The 17405-nt window shown below is 37.7% G+C and overlaps 1 protein-coding gene and 1 long non-coding RNA gene across 3 annotated transcripts in view; one reads left to right on the top strand and one right to left on the bottom strand.

Moving 5' to 3' along the window:
- Positions 1 to 11398, bottom strand: part of LOC309615155 — a 36467-nt gene extending 25069 nt beyond the window's left edge. Inside the window, exons 1-3 of the long non-coding RNA XR_014236559.1 lie at positions 11169 to 11398; positions 9912 to 9979; positions 9179 to 9234 (exon numbers count right to left, since the gene is read on the bottom strand). This is a non-coding gene — a long non-coding RNA (uncharacterized lncRNA). The remainder of the gene's footprint in view (positions 1 to 9178; positions 9235 to 9911; positions 9980 to 11168) is intronic.
- ZFPM2 (zinc finger protein, FOG family member 2) overlaps positions 11304 to 17405 on the top strand; it is a 459273-nt gene continuing 453171 nt past the window's right edge. For both annotated transcript variants that reach the window (XM_082364233.1, XM_082364232.1), the window contains exon 1: positions 11304 to 11435. In XM_082364233.1, coding sequence (XP_082220359.1) covers positions 11396 to 11435 — 40 coding nt within the window. In that variant the 5' untranslated portion in view covers positions 11304 to 11395. The remainder of the gene's footprint in view (positions 11436 to 17405) is intronic.

The raw sequence follows: 17405 nt of genomic DNA, 5'->3' as shown, positions 1-17405 counted from the left end.
TATATGACAAGCCCACAGATAACATCATACTCAATGGTGAGAGGTTGAAAGCTTTTCCTCTGAGGTCAGGAAAAAGACAAAGGTGCCCACTGTCACCACTCCACCTCAGCATGGTATTAAAAGTCCTAGCCAGAATAATTAGGGAAATAAACAAAATAAAAGACATCCAAGGAAGAGAAGTAAAATTGCCTGTTTGCAGGTGATATGATATTATTTTTAGAAAAATACCAAAGGCTCCACCAAAAAACTGTTAGACCTAATAAATAAATTCAGTAAAATTTCAGTATGTAAAATTAATATACAAAAATAGGTTGTGTTTCTAAACACTAACAATGAACTATCTGAAAAAGAACATAAAACATGGCCATTTACAATAGTATCCAAAAAAAATACTTAGGAATAAATTTAACCAAGGAAGTGAAATATCTGCACACTGAAGTGTATAAGACATTGATGAAAGAAATTGAAGATAAATGGAAAGCTATCCCCGATTATGAATTGAAGGAATTAATATTTTAAAAATATCCATACTATTCAAAGCCATCTATAGATTCAGTGCAATCCCTCAAAATTCCAATGGCATTTTTTCACTGAAAAAGAAAAAAATAATTCTAAAATTCATATGGAACCACAAAAGATCACACAGTGCCAAAGCATTTCTGAGAAAGAAGAACAAAGCTAGAAGCATCACAATTCCTGATTTCAAACTATATTACAAAGCAGCAATGTAATCAAAACAACATGGTACTGGCATAAAAATAGACACATAGACCAATAGAACAGAATCTAGAGCCCAGAAATTAATTCTCACATTTAGCTTTAACTAATATTTGACAAGGAAGCCAAGAATACTCAATGGAGAAAGGATAATCTCTTCCATAAATGGTACTGGGAAGTGTACAATCACATGCAAAAGAATGAAATTGAACCCCTTTCCTATACCACTTACAAAAATTAATTTGAAATCAATTATAGACTTAAACATAAGATCTGAAACAGTGAAACTACTAGGAGAAAATGGGAAAAGCTCCTTGACATCGGTCTTGGCAATGATTGTTTGGCTATGACACCAAATGCACAAGTAACAAAAGCAAAAGTAAATAAACTGGACTACGTCAAACTAAAAAGCTTCTGCACAGCAAAAGAAACAATCAATAAAATGAAAAGGTAACCTATGGAATGGGAGAAACTATTTCCATAACATCTATCTGATAAGAGGTTAATAATTAAAATATATAAGGAACACAACTCAATAGCAAAAAACCAAACAATCCAATAAAAAATGGGCAGAGGACCTGAAAAGATATTTTTTCAAACAAGACATACAAATGGCCAACCAGTACTTGAAAAGATCTTAACGTCCCTAATCATCAGGAAAATGCAAATCAAAACCACAGTGAAATATCACTTCACACCTGTTAGAATGGCTGTATAAAAAAAGACATGAGATTAAATAAAAAGTGTTGGTAAAGATGTGGAAAAAAGGGGATCCTTGTACACTATTGCTGGAAATGTAAATTGGTACATCTACTATGGAAACTGTAGGGTGGTTCCTCAAAAAATTAAAAATAGAACTACCATGTAACCCAGCAATCCCACTTCTGTGTATTTATCCAAAGGAAATGAAATCAAATCTTAAAGAAATATCCACATTCCCATGTTCATTTCCACACTATTCCCAATAGCCAGGATATAAAAACAATATGTGTCTGTCTATAGATGAATGAATGAAGAATATTCATGTATGAATATTATTCAACACGAGAAAGAAGGAAATCCTTCTAGTTGAGACAACATATATGAAACTTGAGGACATTATGTTAAGTGAAATAAGTCATACAGAAAAAATGCAAATACTGTATGATATCACTTATATGTGGAATTTTAAAAAGCTGAACTCATAGAGTAGAATGGTGTTTGCCATGGGTTGGGGAGTGGAGGAAATGAGGAGATGCTGATTCATGGGTACAAATTTCCAATTATACAATACATAAGTCCTGAGGATTTAATGTACAGCATGGTGACTATAGGTAACAATACTGTATAGTATACTTGAAAGTTGCTAAAAGTAAATCTTAAATGTTCTCACTACATACACACACACACACACATGGTAATTATGTAAGGTGATGGAGGTGTTAACTATATTGTGGTAATCATTTAACAATATATAAGTGTATCAAATCATCATGTTATATTTCTAAAATTATATAATGTGATATGTAAATTATATTTCAATAAAACTGGAAAAATAAAAATTCATGGAAAATAATTTGCACCCTAGAATTCTATACCCTCTCAAGCTATATGTCATGTATGAGGGTAGAATAAAGAAAATTTTAGTTTTGCCAAAAGTAAAAAAAATTACATTGTACATAAATTGTCTCAGGAAGCTACATGAAATTTTACTCAAAAACAACAATGAAAAGAACAAGAAGGAAGGATGAAAGGAAGGAAAGAAGGAAGGAAGGAAGGGAGGGAGGAAGGGAGGGAGGGAAAGAGAAAAAAAAGGGCATAGTAAACCATGGAAGAGGAAGACACAGTATTCAGGAAATCTAGAATATAATACAGGACAAAATTAAGGGAATTCTCAGGAGATGATGAAAAGGAAGTTTTAGTCACAGAGAGAAATTAGTCTAGAACTGAGCAGAAGGGCGAAAGCTTCCAAGAAGGACACCTGCATGGGGGGAAGAAAATGACCTGCTAATTTATCTGTCTTTGAATGTACTGATGTAATAATGTACTTGACTGTATTGCACCGGCAAATAATTTGGGGATAAAATGGTGATAGGTCATGGAAAACAGAGAAAATGACAAAGAAAGTAATTATTAACTTCAGGAAAAACAAAGAGATCAAAAGAAAATGTAATCATCATATCCTATACAGATTAACTGTTAACAAAATATAAACTTTTGGTTTAACAAAAATTTTGAATAATGTGTGTATTAGGGATGTATAAGGTATTATATGTTCGTATTTTTATAGTAGATAGTGATATGGTCAATAATATCTAAACTAATAAAATTTTTAAAGTAGTAAAGCATGTTATTTAGAAATATGAGTTGAACATCAGGAGAATTAGCTAAAAAAGATTTGACAGTGATTATACCTTTGGGAGCAGGAATTGTCATTGGGCTGTTGAGTAGGATAAGGGAGTGCTAATTTTTGTTATAAGCCTTGAAAATCTATTTGACCTTTAAATCTATGTACATCTATTTGTTTAATCAAAATAAAAATAGTTTTTAAAGGAGTATATTAGTCATATAATTTAATTTTTATTATAAGATACATTTTTAAAGTGATATAATTATCCTTTTCAGCTTCTTTTAGATGATTTCATTATCAGTATGCCCTAGCATGGTTATTCATAATCCTACATCTTCAGTTCACCCTAAATCCACTCCTAATGCATTATTTTAATACACTTTGACAAGTAGATAAAAGCAAAGATAACTGATTTGATTAAGTCTATACATATAGCAAGTGTTCTCAAGAAGCTGTTTAATTTCTTCTTTTGCATTTAGGAATTTATGGCAAAAGTTATAGGTTGGAAAATAAAATCTACCACAGAAGTATAAACATTATTCATGCAAATTATAACAACATTCATAAAATTTATGTGCAAGGTAATCTGTTAGATGGTTATTCAAATGTGGCAAAGTAAAGTTGAAAATAAAATCAGACATCTGGGGACAGAATACCTGTAATCAGGAGGCTTATAGATGTGCATGTCAGTCAGTCTTCATGCCCTTGAGGAACTCTGAATTTGAAAATGCTACCTTTTTCCCCACATTTACCCCTGATTGAAGTGAATGCCCCAAGTCAGTAATTGATAACATCCTTATTTATCTATGTTAAAATTGTAGATTTCCCATTTAAAGTTCCTAAGAATGTTCTTTGCCATTTCACGGTTGCTCTGGAAAAAAATATCATCAAAAGTGCTTATGATGGTTATTTTTTTGCCAACTTGACTGGGCCACTGATTGCCCAGAGATTTGGTAAAACATTCTGGGTGTGTCTGTGAGGGTATTTTCGGGTGAGATTAACATTTGAATTGGCAGACTGAGTAAAGCAGACTGCCCTCCCTAATGTGGGTGGGTCTCATCCAATCCATTGATGGCCCGACTAGAACAAAAAGGCAGAGTGAGAATTTCCCTTCTGCATGATTGTTTTCTAGCCTGGACATCAGTCTCCTCCAGCCTTCATACTGGGACAAAGACTGGAACTTACACCATCAGCTCTCCTGGTTTTCAGGCCTTCAAATGCAGACTCTCCTGGGTCAACTGAAGATCCAGGAACTTCTCAGTCTCTATTACTGTGAGTCAATTTCCTATAATCTCTCTCTCTCTATATATATATTCTGTTAGTTCTGTTTCTCTGAAGAACCCAGACTAATACAGTGCTTTTATATAACTTTTCTGTAGGAAAATAGAAAATTCAGTTAAATTGGTATTTCTAAGTACAGTGGTCCCCCCTTATCTGTGGAGGATATATTCCAAGACCTCCAGTGAACACCTGAAACCACAGATATTACTGAGCTCTATATATACTATGGTTTTTCCTCTACATGCATACCTATAATAAAATTTAATTTATAAATAAGGCACAGTAAGAGATTAACAACAATAATAATAAAATAGAATAATTATACTGTAATAAAAGCTATGTGAATGTGGTCTCTCTCCCTCAAAATATCTAAGTGTACAAATATAATGCCTTTTCCAGCATAACTACTTATCCTGCACTGTGGTCATAACATTAGCAGTTTGAGGTGTGACAGAAAAACTAGCATGAATTTCTTTTTCCTTCTTCACAATTCAGGGATAGAGGATCTTAGATCTTAGCAATCTTAGCATACAATTTTTTTTTCTTTATTGAGAACTTTCACCTTTTCACTTAACGGAAGCGCTTTAAGGCTTCTCTTTGGTACATCTGAATTCGAGCATCACTATTCTTGCACTTTGGAGCCAGTATTAACTAAAATAAGGGTGACTTGAACACAAGCACGGTGATACCACAACGTTCAATCTGATATAAGATGGTTACTAAGTGACTAACTGGTAGGATTCGCTGAACAAAGGGATGATTCACGTGGGGTGGGGGGGAATGAAGTGGGATGGTGTGAGATTTCATCATGCTACTCAGAATGGCATGCAATTTAAAACTTATGAATTTTATTTTTTTCTGGAATTTTCCATTTAATATTTTGGGCCCAAGGTTGGCCACTGGTAACTGAAACCGCAGAGAGCAAAACTGCAGATAAAGGGGGCTATTGAATAGTTAAGCTAACTGAAGTCATGGATTGCTAATTTTGTCTTTTGGCTTGAATGTAACAAGAATCAACTAATGCTAATTTAGGCCAAAAATAATTTTAAAAAGAAAGGTGGGGAGGAATTTATTTTAAGGAGACATAGTATCTCAGTGACGTGAAGGGCAGAAGCCCATGAAGGGGCTAGAACAGGACATGGGATGCCATTTCATATTCCCAGCTCTGCTTATCTCAGGACATTTGTTTTATTTCGTTTTCTCTCTACTGGCAAACTGTCACTGTTACTCTGTTCACATGGTGGTAACCATGCCATAATTCCAGAGGTTTTACTTTTCATTCATTCAAGAGACTAGCCCATGTAAAGATGAAACTCTTAATACTAACTCTAGATTCCTGAGGGAGGAATTTGATTGGCCATATTTGAGTCAGGTACTCCCCTTGGTCCATGTATCCGCCATCAGGAGCATGGAGTCACGTTGTGCAAACATGGCTGCCACTTCTTGCACCTGTGCCCATGTGGATAAGGATTGGGAAGAGTAGGAGTCCCCATATAAAACAGGATAATTCTGACCTTACTTTTCCTTCCAGTAATTATGTTAGGACCGTCTATGTGTCCAGCCCTGGGGCTGTAGTTCTGAAAAAGACAGACATATTTCTTGCCTTCACAAACTATCTAGTTAGGTGTAGTAGGTCAGGGAGGGGGCTGGTAAGGATTGAATTTATATGTATTTAAACTACCGATATAATACAATGCAATGAGTGATATTATGCCGACAAAGAAGGTGTTATGGAACTGAGAAGAGATATCTCACTAAGACTTGGGAGGTCAGTGACGTCTTCCTGTGAAAAATGACATCTATACTAAAACTACAAAGGTGTATAGAGATTAGCCTGGTCAAATAGATGAAGATACAATATAATGGAAATGACCAAGACTCTAATGTTTATGTAGACACATAGGTAATATTGATGGAACCAAAAAAAGTAGTATTGGAATGTTGATGGGTGTCTTGGTTTGGATTTCCCAAAAATCAGATCCTGAGAGAAGATAAGACAGAATTAGTCCTCTAAAACAGATTCTTCCACCAAGGATGGCCAACAGCAATATTAGGTTTGCATTCTTCCAGTGTAGCAACACCAGTCGGATAGAAGCACCCTTTCCTCAGTGGTTTTAGGATAAAGTTCCAGGGCTGACTCTCATAGAAACAATTTGAACCATTGAGCCAATCACTAGAGACGAACACGTGGGATATTCTGATTGGTCAGGGACTAGGGGATTGGGGAAGGCCACACTTGCATTACATGACCAAAGAGAAGACGTGGAGGAGTAGTTCTTCAAAAGACATCACAGCATTACTACCAGAAGAAGAGGGATGGATGCTAGGCAGGCAAAATCAACAGATGTCTTCTAAAACTTGGGGCGTTACTCCTTCAATATTTATTTTGCACTTGGAGGTGTGTTATGCATTATACAGACTTAGCAACAAATACTTTTTTTGTAATAGAGTTCATCCTATGATTTTCCTCTATCAGAATAGTAATTTGGACATAAAGGATGATTGCAAAGAATAAAAACTTAAATCATCCACATTTTGGTTTTCAGTACATTATAAAATTCTACACAAAGAGAAGAGTCATTCTTAATGCATATTGGATCAGAGATTTTTTTTCACAGATATTTTTGAAAATCCGATGAATTGATTAATTCAGTAGACTGCCCTTTAGTAAATTTTTTGTACATGCATACTTCTGTCAAGGGGATTGACCATCTACATGAAGACCAAGTTAAATCTCGGATCTAGACTGACTGAATGTTTTCAAAGCTCTTGGCTCCTTTGCAAGTAAGCAGACAGTCCTTTTCATAGTTGTAACCTAGGAAATGCCATTTCGATGAATTTGTTGATTTTTATTTTTAAACTGCTGAAATTATAAAGATACACAAACACTAAACACTATATTCATACTGCATTCTTCTTCAATTCAGTGCCACAATCTTAAATTAAGGCAGATAAACTGTATTCAACTTTTGGTGAGGATACAAGGGCAAAAAATTAAGTCTTTCTGAAGCCTTTGAATATTGTTTATTCTCATAATAAAGAAGGCAGCTTGCTGCCTAATAAGATGTGGCCTGGGAGGTTGCTTTATCAATTTGTTGATCCCTTAGAGGAAAAAAAGCACATTTTAAAAGCAAATTCAAGAGTGAGACAGACCTGAATGCAATCCATTTACACTGAGAGCATGTTTCGGTACTGTGCCAAATGAAGAATTTTTGTACAGAAATTTATTCCTTCTACTTGCCTTCCCTAAAAAATATGATGTTCAAGAATTAAGAATATCTGTGTCTTTAGGAAGAACTGTAGGGTTTCCCTACCTTTTCCATAAACAATATGATAAATAACCACAAATTTGTGAAAATGCTAAAATGCTAAACTTAGAAGTTTGCCAGATAAAATACAGGATGCCCAGTTAAATTTGAATTCCAGATAAACAACAATTATTTCTTAGGATAAGTTTGTCCCAAACATTGCATGGAACATACTTATCCTAAAAAATTTATTGTTGCTTATTTGAAATTAAAATTTAACTGGGCATCCTGTATTTTAATTTGCTAAATCTGGAAACTCTATAAACTTACAAATAATATTCTTTTATTTATTTGTAAATAAACATTTGGTTTGCATATTAAAGTTGTTTTGGTACTGGTGACTCATTTTACTGTCAGATATATGGTTTCTAGCTAAAATGACTATTTGAGAATATATAATTATGTTCTCATTGAAGGTGTAATAGAATACTCGAAGCTTTGTTTTTTTCCATAAACAGTTCCCACTCCATCCCTTTCTGCTCCTGAAGAATTTTATGAAGAAAGCTAGACTGAAGTAGATGTTTCTTTATTTCAGATTGGTTTCAAATCAATTCTTTTAGCATTTGAGGAAATGTTATTAAAAGTTGCATATTTTCTGCTTTTAAAGTAACTTACCTATGTGATTTAAAATGATTTGTCTTTGAAAAAAAGAAACTTTTCAAAATGAACCATTATGTAAAGATGAAATCAGTGAGTCTAGAAAATGAATAATTCATTTTCAAGTAAATGAGAAATTATTTTGTGCTGTTACTTATACATTTTCACATTTATAGTTAAATAGTAATTTGCGATACACAGGGTATTAGTTGTGAATTGTGGCTTTCAATATCACAGACACATTTGTTGCTGTGGTTTTGCAATATCATTCCCTGATGCTTTTCTCAATTGTGGTTTTCATAATCATTGTTTGATAGTCATGTAGCTGTGGTTTGGAGCTGCTATATCCATTTGGACAGAGATAATTGCTTATAGGTTTTGCTGTCTTTTTATTTCATAACCTTAGTGAATTAAATGGGAAAAAGAAAAATTAAACTTTAAATATCATTAACATTCTCATTAAAAATGATGAGAAAACACAAAATGTAATAATATTCCTTAGTTTAATTCATTCATATTGACCAGAATAATATATCTATTTATAAATTTAGATGAGCTATATTTATTTCTAATACTGTAATCTGGTTATCTTATCAATCTTGCCTTGAATTCTCTGGCTTTTGCTCCTTTCAGCTTTTAAAGTGAATATTTAGTTGAGATTTATTTGTTTCTCTTTTGCTTTGCATATTTAACCATTTCAAATGCCAAAAGAAACATTAACTGTTATGATATTTTAATTCCAATGGGCATTCTTTTTGGGTGATATAAAAAAGACAGCCAGTTTTATAAAAAGATCTTTAAAAACCATAATATATAATAATTCAATTCTAAGTATACCACTTTAATTGTAACGAATTGGAAATTAAGGAGGCAAAAATCTGTAGTTCTGTCTGCTGATTCATTCCACAACACAAACACAAATAACCCTGCTTTTCATGGTACTTACAGCTTTAATTTGTTGGTTCTTCAGGGGAGGGACTTTGTCACTTAGTGCATTTTCCACTGCAAAGAACCATGTATTCTTACAAGCTCTGCGGTAATAGTACTAATGGTAATGTAATAAAATTCACGATTGGTCTTCAGCTCTGTATTAACATTCTCTCAGCCATACCTTTCGCAGGGCAACTCTTTACACCTTCCAGAAGATGTCCTGATGGGGTTATCAATGACACTGATTACAGTGCTTCCTGCACACTGAACAGCCTGCATTATGCTCAATCAGCCCAGGCTCTCTGCTGACCTCCAGACCCTTTTAGCGTGTGGAGTTTGGCGGGGCTCACACCCATGTTAGTCAACCAAACAAAGGGGGGCTCGATTTCAGATCAGAATGGATGACCTCACAACCTGGGGTGGGGAACGTCGGGTGCATACATGTTAACGGCAGTGGAGTTTATTAGTAAATACTGATTACATAAAGCAGCCAGTTCCACTGTCTCTTGGATAGACGCCTCGTTCAAGTCCACCTGGGAGAATATATTTAAAACTCAGTGTATATGAAACTATGAGAAACTAAGCTAGCCTTATGCAGCTTAACTTGGCCAAAATAATAACTATGCAAATCACTTCAAAATTTGTTCTTTTGTCTTGCAGTTTCCGACATACTACACACACAATAATTGAATAATAATGAAACTAAACTTTAAAAGCTAAAGAATCATGAAGTAGTTATTGGGTCTTACCTGCTTGGGAAATTATGGCAAGATCAAATCTTTTATTAGTCGCTGGTTGCTTCCCTGTGGCAGAAGAACTAAAAGAATGAAAGATTATGGGGCGGGGGTGGGACTTTAGAACTTCCACAGACTTCCTCAAAAAGTTAGTATTCTGATTAGAGATGGTTCCTTTCCCACAAGGGTAATCACCTAGCTAATGGTCCTCCTTTCTGATGGGAGAAAAATATCTGCCTCTCTCCAAATTCGGAATTTTTACAATCTAAAATGAAAACTCTAGGTGAGAAAGAGCACTTTTAGGACGCTGTTCAGCATCCCATCCGTGCTGGCCAAGTGGGGGGATGGTCCGCGTCCGCAGCGGTCTCCTTGGAACCTTGAGAGCAATGAAATGGTCTCCTGAGAGCCTGGGCAGAGGAGAGGACTTAACTGGCCCCAAGACATACAGCTGGCATTTGTGATCAGCTGGATCTCGCAGAGGATTTTACCAGTGGCCTAACCTTCCTGCCAAATAGCTGGAAGGGCGGGGTGGAGGCTAGGGGAGGGGGCGGCATAACTGGAAGCACAAAGTTTATGGAGTGACTGAGATTTCTTTGTGCCCCGCTGGATAGGCGAGGCGTGAGAGAGGAGAGTTGGGGTCCATCAGAGGGGCTGTTGAAAAGAAGTTGCCGGGAAGAGGAGGAGGGGTGCTCTGGCAAAAGCCCAGAGCTGACGCGGTGACAACTGCAGAAGGTGGCCCCCCTCCAAGCCCGCCCCACGCCTCCCTCTGTCCCTCCAACCCCCCGCCGCGCTCCTCTGAACCCCACGCGACCAGGCCAGGGCCCTAGTTTGCATCCGGACTGGCTTTGGATGCAGCCAATCCTCCTTTCGCTGATGGAATAGTCCCCCCTCCTCACAGCCCCGGCGCGCCCCTCCCTCCCGCGCCTCGCCACCTCCCGCGGCAGAGCGAGAGCTGCGCGGCCCGGAGCGGCGGCGGCGGCGGCGGCGGCGGCGGCGGCGCTCGAGTATCTGCCCCGCGAGCCGCGGAGAGGGGAGAGCGAGCGCGCTCCTCCTCCCGCGCCTTCCGCCCCCTCTCCTCCCCTCTCCCCTCTGCTCGCTCTCCCTTCCCTCCCTCCTTCTCTTCCTTCTTTTCGTGCCCCCCTTTCCCTTTTCTCTCTCCCTGTCCATTCGTTTGAAAATTCCCATTCCCCCCCCCCCCCATTGCTCTCCCACTCTCCCCCCCACCCTCCCCACTGTCACACTCTCTCTGCCCCCCTCTCTCTCCTCATTTGCCTGCTCATCTCCAAACGTGGATCCGCGGCTCCCGGAGGAGCCCAGCGCCCGGATCCCGCGCGTCCGGAGCACCTGGAGTCCGGCCGGCGGCGGCGGCCCGAGCCTGGCCAGCGGCGGCGGCGGCGGCGGCGGCGGCGGCGGCGGCGGCGGCGGCGGCGGGAGCCGAGGGAGCGGCAGCCCCGACCGCGGGCACCGCGGGAGCCCCAGTGGCAGCGGCCGCCGCCGAAATGTCCCGGCGAAAGCAGAGCAAACCCCGGCAGATCAAACGTAAGTTTGCACGCGGGGCCGAGAGTTGGTGGGATTATTTCTGAGGAGGGGGGCGCGCGGGGCGGGAAAAGGGAGGGAGACTCGGGGAAATCCGCTCCCGCTGCCCGGGATTTGTCAAACTTTGCCTGAGCAGCTGGAGGGACAACTAGTCGGGCACAGACACACAGACAGCCCGAGCGCCAGGCAAGACAGCGGCTGCGACGAGCAGCCCACTCCTGCTCGGCTCGTCCTTCGCGCTCCGGGGTCCTTTTTAACGCGACCCCCGCGCGCAGTTAGCGCTGCTGTCTCGTGGAGCCTGTCTGGGCAGCCCCACTCATTTAGGAGATTTGTTACTAGCGCGGTTGTTGTCATTGTTGTTGCGTTTGACGGGCTGCTACTCTTGGGGACCACTTTTTAGCAACCGGGGGTGAGAACTTAGTTCTCCGAACAGCTGGTCGAGACCTCGGGGCGAGGGGCACAACGTCCCCAGGCGGTGGAAAATCAGTGTCTGGGTCGCGATCCTGGGCGGTGCCAGAGCCACGCCAAAGCCGAAGCGAAACAAAAAGTAGGTGTAAAAGTTCGCGCCTCTGCAGCAGGCAGCCGTGCGCCTCCGCCCTGCGGGCGCGGGACTGGCGGCGGGCGGGTCTGGCCGGGGGCTCCGGGCCCGTCCGGTTCGCGTCGCCGGGGAGGTCTGCGGCGCGGGCGTGCGGTTTACCTCGGGCCCTGCAGGCGCCGGGAGTCCTCGCTGGGAGGGGCCGCCGGTCGCTTCCCAGCGCGGAAGCCGGGAGTTCAAGGCAGCCTGGGCGCCGCAGAGAGCGTGACCTGAAGCCCCCGAGCCCCCGGGGGCCTGGGTGGTACTGAAAGGACACAGCGGGGCGAGAGGCACCTGCCCGGAACGCACACACCCGCAGAGCTCAACTCGGCCAACTTTTCACGTTTGGGGAAAATCCTTCCCATGGTGTTTTGTCGCCCTGCGACACGTCTTCAACGCTTTGGCCGAAAAGGAGAAACAGCCTTATTATTATTATTTTTTTTTGCCAGCCATGTGGTGTGTCCATTTCTTCGTGTTGTTTAAAGTCTGGCAACTAGTATAAAACTGATTATCGTGTAATTTTAGGAAAAAGCTTTAATGACACTCTTTCCCCCTTGATTATTAACCCTACTCACCTCCTCGTGTTGAAAATTTAATTTAATGTAGTTTTAAAATAAATCATATAAATCAACGTAGCCAGTATGAAATGGGGTCCAGGATATAAGCAGTTTGCTATATAAGTATTTAGAGCCTTGCCTCTCAGACCTGACTCGCTAGCTTTTATTTCGTGGATTTCGTCTCTTATGCTTCAGTTCCTATTTTCTGCAACTTGGGTTAAAGCAAGTACTGGACTTAACTTTTGGCTCAAAGCAGTTTTAATTGAGTAGAGATACCGTTCTTGAAGACTTTCACTTTTTCAGAGTGATTATTGCATGGTTTCAACTAATCGCCTTTTACCTTTTAGAACTAAATTGATCACGTCCCTGTGTGTAAATGTTGCATTTTATAGTACAAAACTGTGCTTATTGTAAGACATGATTGTAAACATTATTAAAGGCAAAATGCTTTTTAGTTCATGGCTGTCGTCTAGATTGTTAATAAATAATTAATATTAATTGATTGTATGGTACAAAGACCATCTGATTCTACTTGGAAATACTTTGTTATCTTCCCAATTAGCTACATTAAATTTTTTTTTTTCTGTCCTTCTATGTCCACCTCATATAATTGAAGATTAAAGCGTTGGAACTAATTGCTGATGCTACACTTGTGTTATAGGTCATAAAACATTTTAGTCTTATTTGAATGCTGTGATTTATTAACTATCAAAAATACTTTAAAGTTCTCTCATTTGAAAGTGAACAAGTATTATATTTATATTTGTTGACAGTGATCATTGCCTGCTGATATATGCATTCATATGTGTTATTAATATACGTGCAGTTTAGACTTTTAGTGGATTCAATTTGGGGTCACAGTGATAATCTATGCAAATGTGGACACACTTCTCCCCTTGCACTGTTAAGGAAAAAGAAAAATTAGAGCTCTTTGAATTGTTATATATAGAGCAGTGCTATCTAATAGCTGTTGTTTTTTGGGGGGGATACTAGTTTGACCAGCTGTAAAGTCACTTTGTTTGTAACCTATTGACATTTGCCTCCTTTTGCCTGTCCAGGAGTAAGAGGCAGTTTTGCAGATGGAGAAGTTTGTCTTGGTACTCAAAGTCATTACCATGATAGGTCTCTCCCTCCAATTTTAGTAGTGTATAAGAAGTGAAGCATTTTTTAAAACAATTACAAACAACAGTGTTGCTTTTGACATTCTGGATCAAATAGAAGTTTGGAAAATATCAGAAAGAGATGCATTTTGAAACAGTAGCGATTCATGCAACTAATGAAACTGCATTTTAAACTTGGAAACGTCCAGAATTTGAAAATAAAGCTTTGGCATCGCTGATAAAACATACCCAATTTAGAGCAACTATGACAAGCAAAAGTCAGCTTATACCAGAAACTCTGAAGACAGTCAATTTAAAGGACAAAAAGGTTGTTGGGCACAGTTTTTTTTTTCTTTTACTGCGTACAGTTCCCTGCTATCTAAAATTGTGATTTATGCAGTATTTTAATATTTTGCTTATTCTATCCCCTTGGGTGCTCTCCGGGCAGCGATAAAAAGGCAACGCTGAAAGAGCACCATTAATTTGCTATGATGACTGGCCAGATAAGAGGAGATAATGGGAAAGATAAGCAGAGAAGATATACCATCAGAAACCCGATTATTACCATTAAAATTCCAGCCCAGCAATCTGCAGAAGCCTGATAATTCCTTCTCCGTTTCCACCACTTTGGATGATAAGGCAAAAAATAGTCACTCAGTGCTCCTTGATTAGACTGCCTGGATTTCCTGATAATACAGTGATAAATTATGTATTTTGCCCCCATGTTTTGTCCCAAAATTCAGGTTTTTTTTTTCCTATTCCAAGACTGTATTTTCTGCCCTCCCCTCAGAAGCTTTCTCTCCTGAGCTATTATTGTAATCCTGGTTTGATAAAAAGCCCTGATAGGACGGGAGGTGTTTGGTGTGGGAGCCATATCATGCTATCTGCCCATCTCCTCGCACAGCTGCTCGCTGTTGTTGTTTTTAGCCTTATCACCTCCTGCCAATATGCCAATAAATTGCCCAGATTGTTCTCCATTCTGGGGCTGCACTGCAAAATTTATGACAGAAATGATGATTTTTTTTTTCTTTTACCAATGTATCTCTTTATGATTAGTAACTGTGTTGTGTGTACAGTTTACTGTCATTTTCTTCTTCAAGCTGTTGTCTCTATGTGTTTACTGCCCTATATGTCCCCAACTTCATTCACACTTAAGTATATTGGCTATGGGTTCAGGAAAAGATTTTTTTTTTCTTTTTTTGTACAAATGCCAGCTAGTTGTTAATGTAGACATCGAAAGGGAGGAAAGAAACTCAAGTACTTTATTTTCATCCAACATTAAGAAAAGGCACTCTTCTTGATACCATTCAAGAACAGTTGTCCTAAAACTTTTAGATTGCTTGATGTTTTCAAACATGTAGAACAGAAATGTTCGGTCTAGATCATGTGCCAAATAATTTGTGGTGAAGGAAAAAGAAAGGGTGAATTAAGAGGCAGAATTTTTTTTTTTAAGTGAAGTAGATATTGGGAATGAATATACACCTTGAAAGTAAAATGTCCCCTGTTAAGAATGATCTCGTTAGCAGTTCTGTAGAGGGGTTTTGCAGAGGTGGAATCCTTTCATAGTGAATAAATTACCTTTTTGTTATTTGAGATGATCTAATAAATTCAGGCTGTATGAGTCCCTGACTTGCACAGTGGCATTTTAATGTTTTATGCTATTTTTTTTTAAAAGTACATAATATTAAATGTTTTACTTATAAAATGATTATTGTTTTAAATGAGAATGTTGCATATTAAATTTATTTAATATTTGTAAATGTGAAAATCTCTAAGTGGATCATCTTTAGAACCTTAAAATTATGTTACACAAAGAAGTGGTTGTGGTTATTTTTCATTGTTCTAGTGTAGGATTTTTTTTTTTTTTTTTTTAGTGTTTCTGGTATTAATGTTCAATCCATAATTTTGGGGTTAATTAACTACTGTATTATCATTAATATTATTATTTTTAAAGAGGGGTTTGGGTATGCTATGCACATTTGAAATACATTGATCGCTCTTATACTCAGGATGTTTTGCTTTTCACCTGCCAAATATTAAGACAGATTTTTGCTTTGAAGCATATTACTCATTTCTTTGGATTTTAAAAATAATTAACTATAACGTTTAAAAAATAAGCCATTCTCTTTGGCTTATGGTATGTCTCATGTTAGGGATTTTATTATCTATGTTTTTGACTGAGTAACGTTTCAGAAAGCCTATTTTTACACTGGCCATGAAATAAAGGAAAATACATTATGTATAATAGTTGTTTTATCAATAAAATAGAAAGATTGGTACCCAATGTAAGGTAAAAAATTAATTTCTTTGTTTACAAATTTGAAATATATCAATACATAGAATTTTTCTGAAAAAAATCTAAGAATAAATATTTAGTAGATTTTTTTAAAATAGGAAAATTTAAAAATGGCTAATATGAATCCTAGTTTTTAAGAGTTATTATCATGAAGTCAGGTTTGTTTTTTTTTTTAAGTTCAGTGGCGTCAACAATGCAAATATAAATGAGGTAGCATTTTCATCCCTAGTTGCTATAAAAGAGTTTAGGGTTAAAACTTGGTGATATGTCTTGGAATTGAAAGAGCAGCTCTTATGTTTTACACTTCTGGTAACTTTCTAAAGTGGTTCATTTGTAAAATTATGCAGTAAGAAAAATTATGAGGTTTAATATTATATATCTCAATATTTTTTAAATGGACAAAGAAGTTTGAACTCTTCTATAAATTATAGCTAGAAACGTTAAGAATAATATAATTGTATCGGTTCAATTACAAGGAGTGTAAGCATCTCTTTGAATTGCACATAAGATATCAGTGTTCACTTTAGACATTACAAGTTACCAATAAGTCTTTGTAAATTAAAATTTTATTTCCTGCGCTATTTAAATATAGACATAGAAAATATGTGACTTGTCCTATATTGTTTAAGTCGGTACTGTTAAGTTTTGCAAGACAGTAGTGCAGTTAAACAATTTGCTTCTGATTTTTACATTCTGCTAATTTAAAATCTATTATATACTTAAGGGTTAATGCAAAGATTTACACATCAGTTTGTTTCTGGTTAATTGTGGGGATAAGTTAAAATATTCAATGATTATGTCAGTTGTCTAGCTCATATGTATGTATGTTTTGCCTGTTTGGTAGTGTAAATTAAGTTAACTTTGTGTTACAGTTAAGGTAACTCATTTCTCCCATTCATGAGGTCTTCAAGGCCTCCCTCATCCATGTTATTTCTGCTGTTTGAGGACTATTTAAGGACTAAATTAGCTCTTACTCCACATGATAAAAACAAAGAAATGAAACTAATTAGCCCATTTTGCTGCTAGTTCTTATCACTGGAAAAAGTTTTGAGAGAACGAGATTGAAGCTAATGTGTTTGCTAAAATGACATATCTGGAATTAGTTGTATGGATTTCTAATACTGATATTTTTGCTTTTCCCCATAAACAAGGCAAATCAAGAATGTACTTACTGGCATTTTAATCACATCCCCTTTTCAATATGTAACTTTTGCTAAAAAGGTATTAAATGAATAAAGTAATCTTATTTATTCTACATTCTGTGATTAATTTTTATGTTCAAAGAAAATGCTTTCTCAAATGAACTTTCCTTCAAAAGAATGTATATTCAGGTTTTCATAAGGTGATACTTTAGAGCAGGTTTTTGATGTTTGGCTAAATCGTGTGAAAAATCTAAAATTAGGTTTATCTGGGAATAAAAAATTTTTCAAGAATACTTTTTTCAAT

The sequence above is a fragment of the Balaenoptera borealis genome (genome assembly GCF_965194805.1).
Source record: "Balaenoptera borealis genome assembly, chromosome: 17".
Lineage (NCBI taxonomy): Eukaryota > Metazoa > Chordata > Mammalia > Artiodactyla > Balaenopteridae > Balaenoptera > Balaenoptera borealis.
Note: the sequence above shows the minus strand (reverse complement) of the source record. Positions and strands in the feature narration are given on the sequence as shown.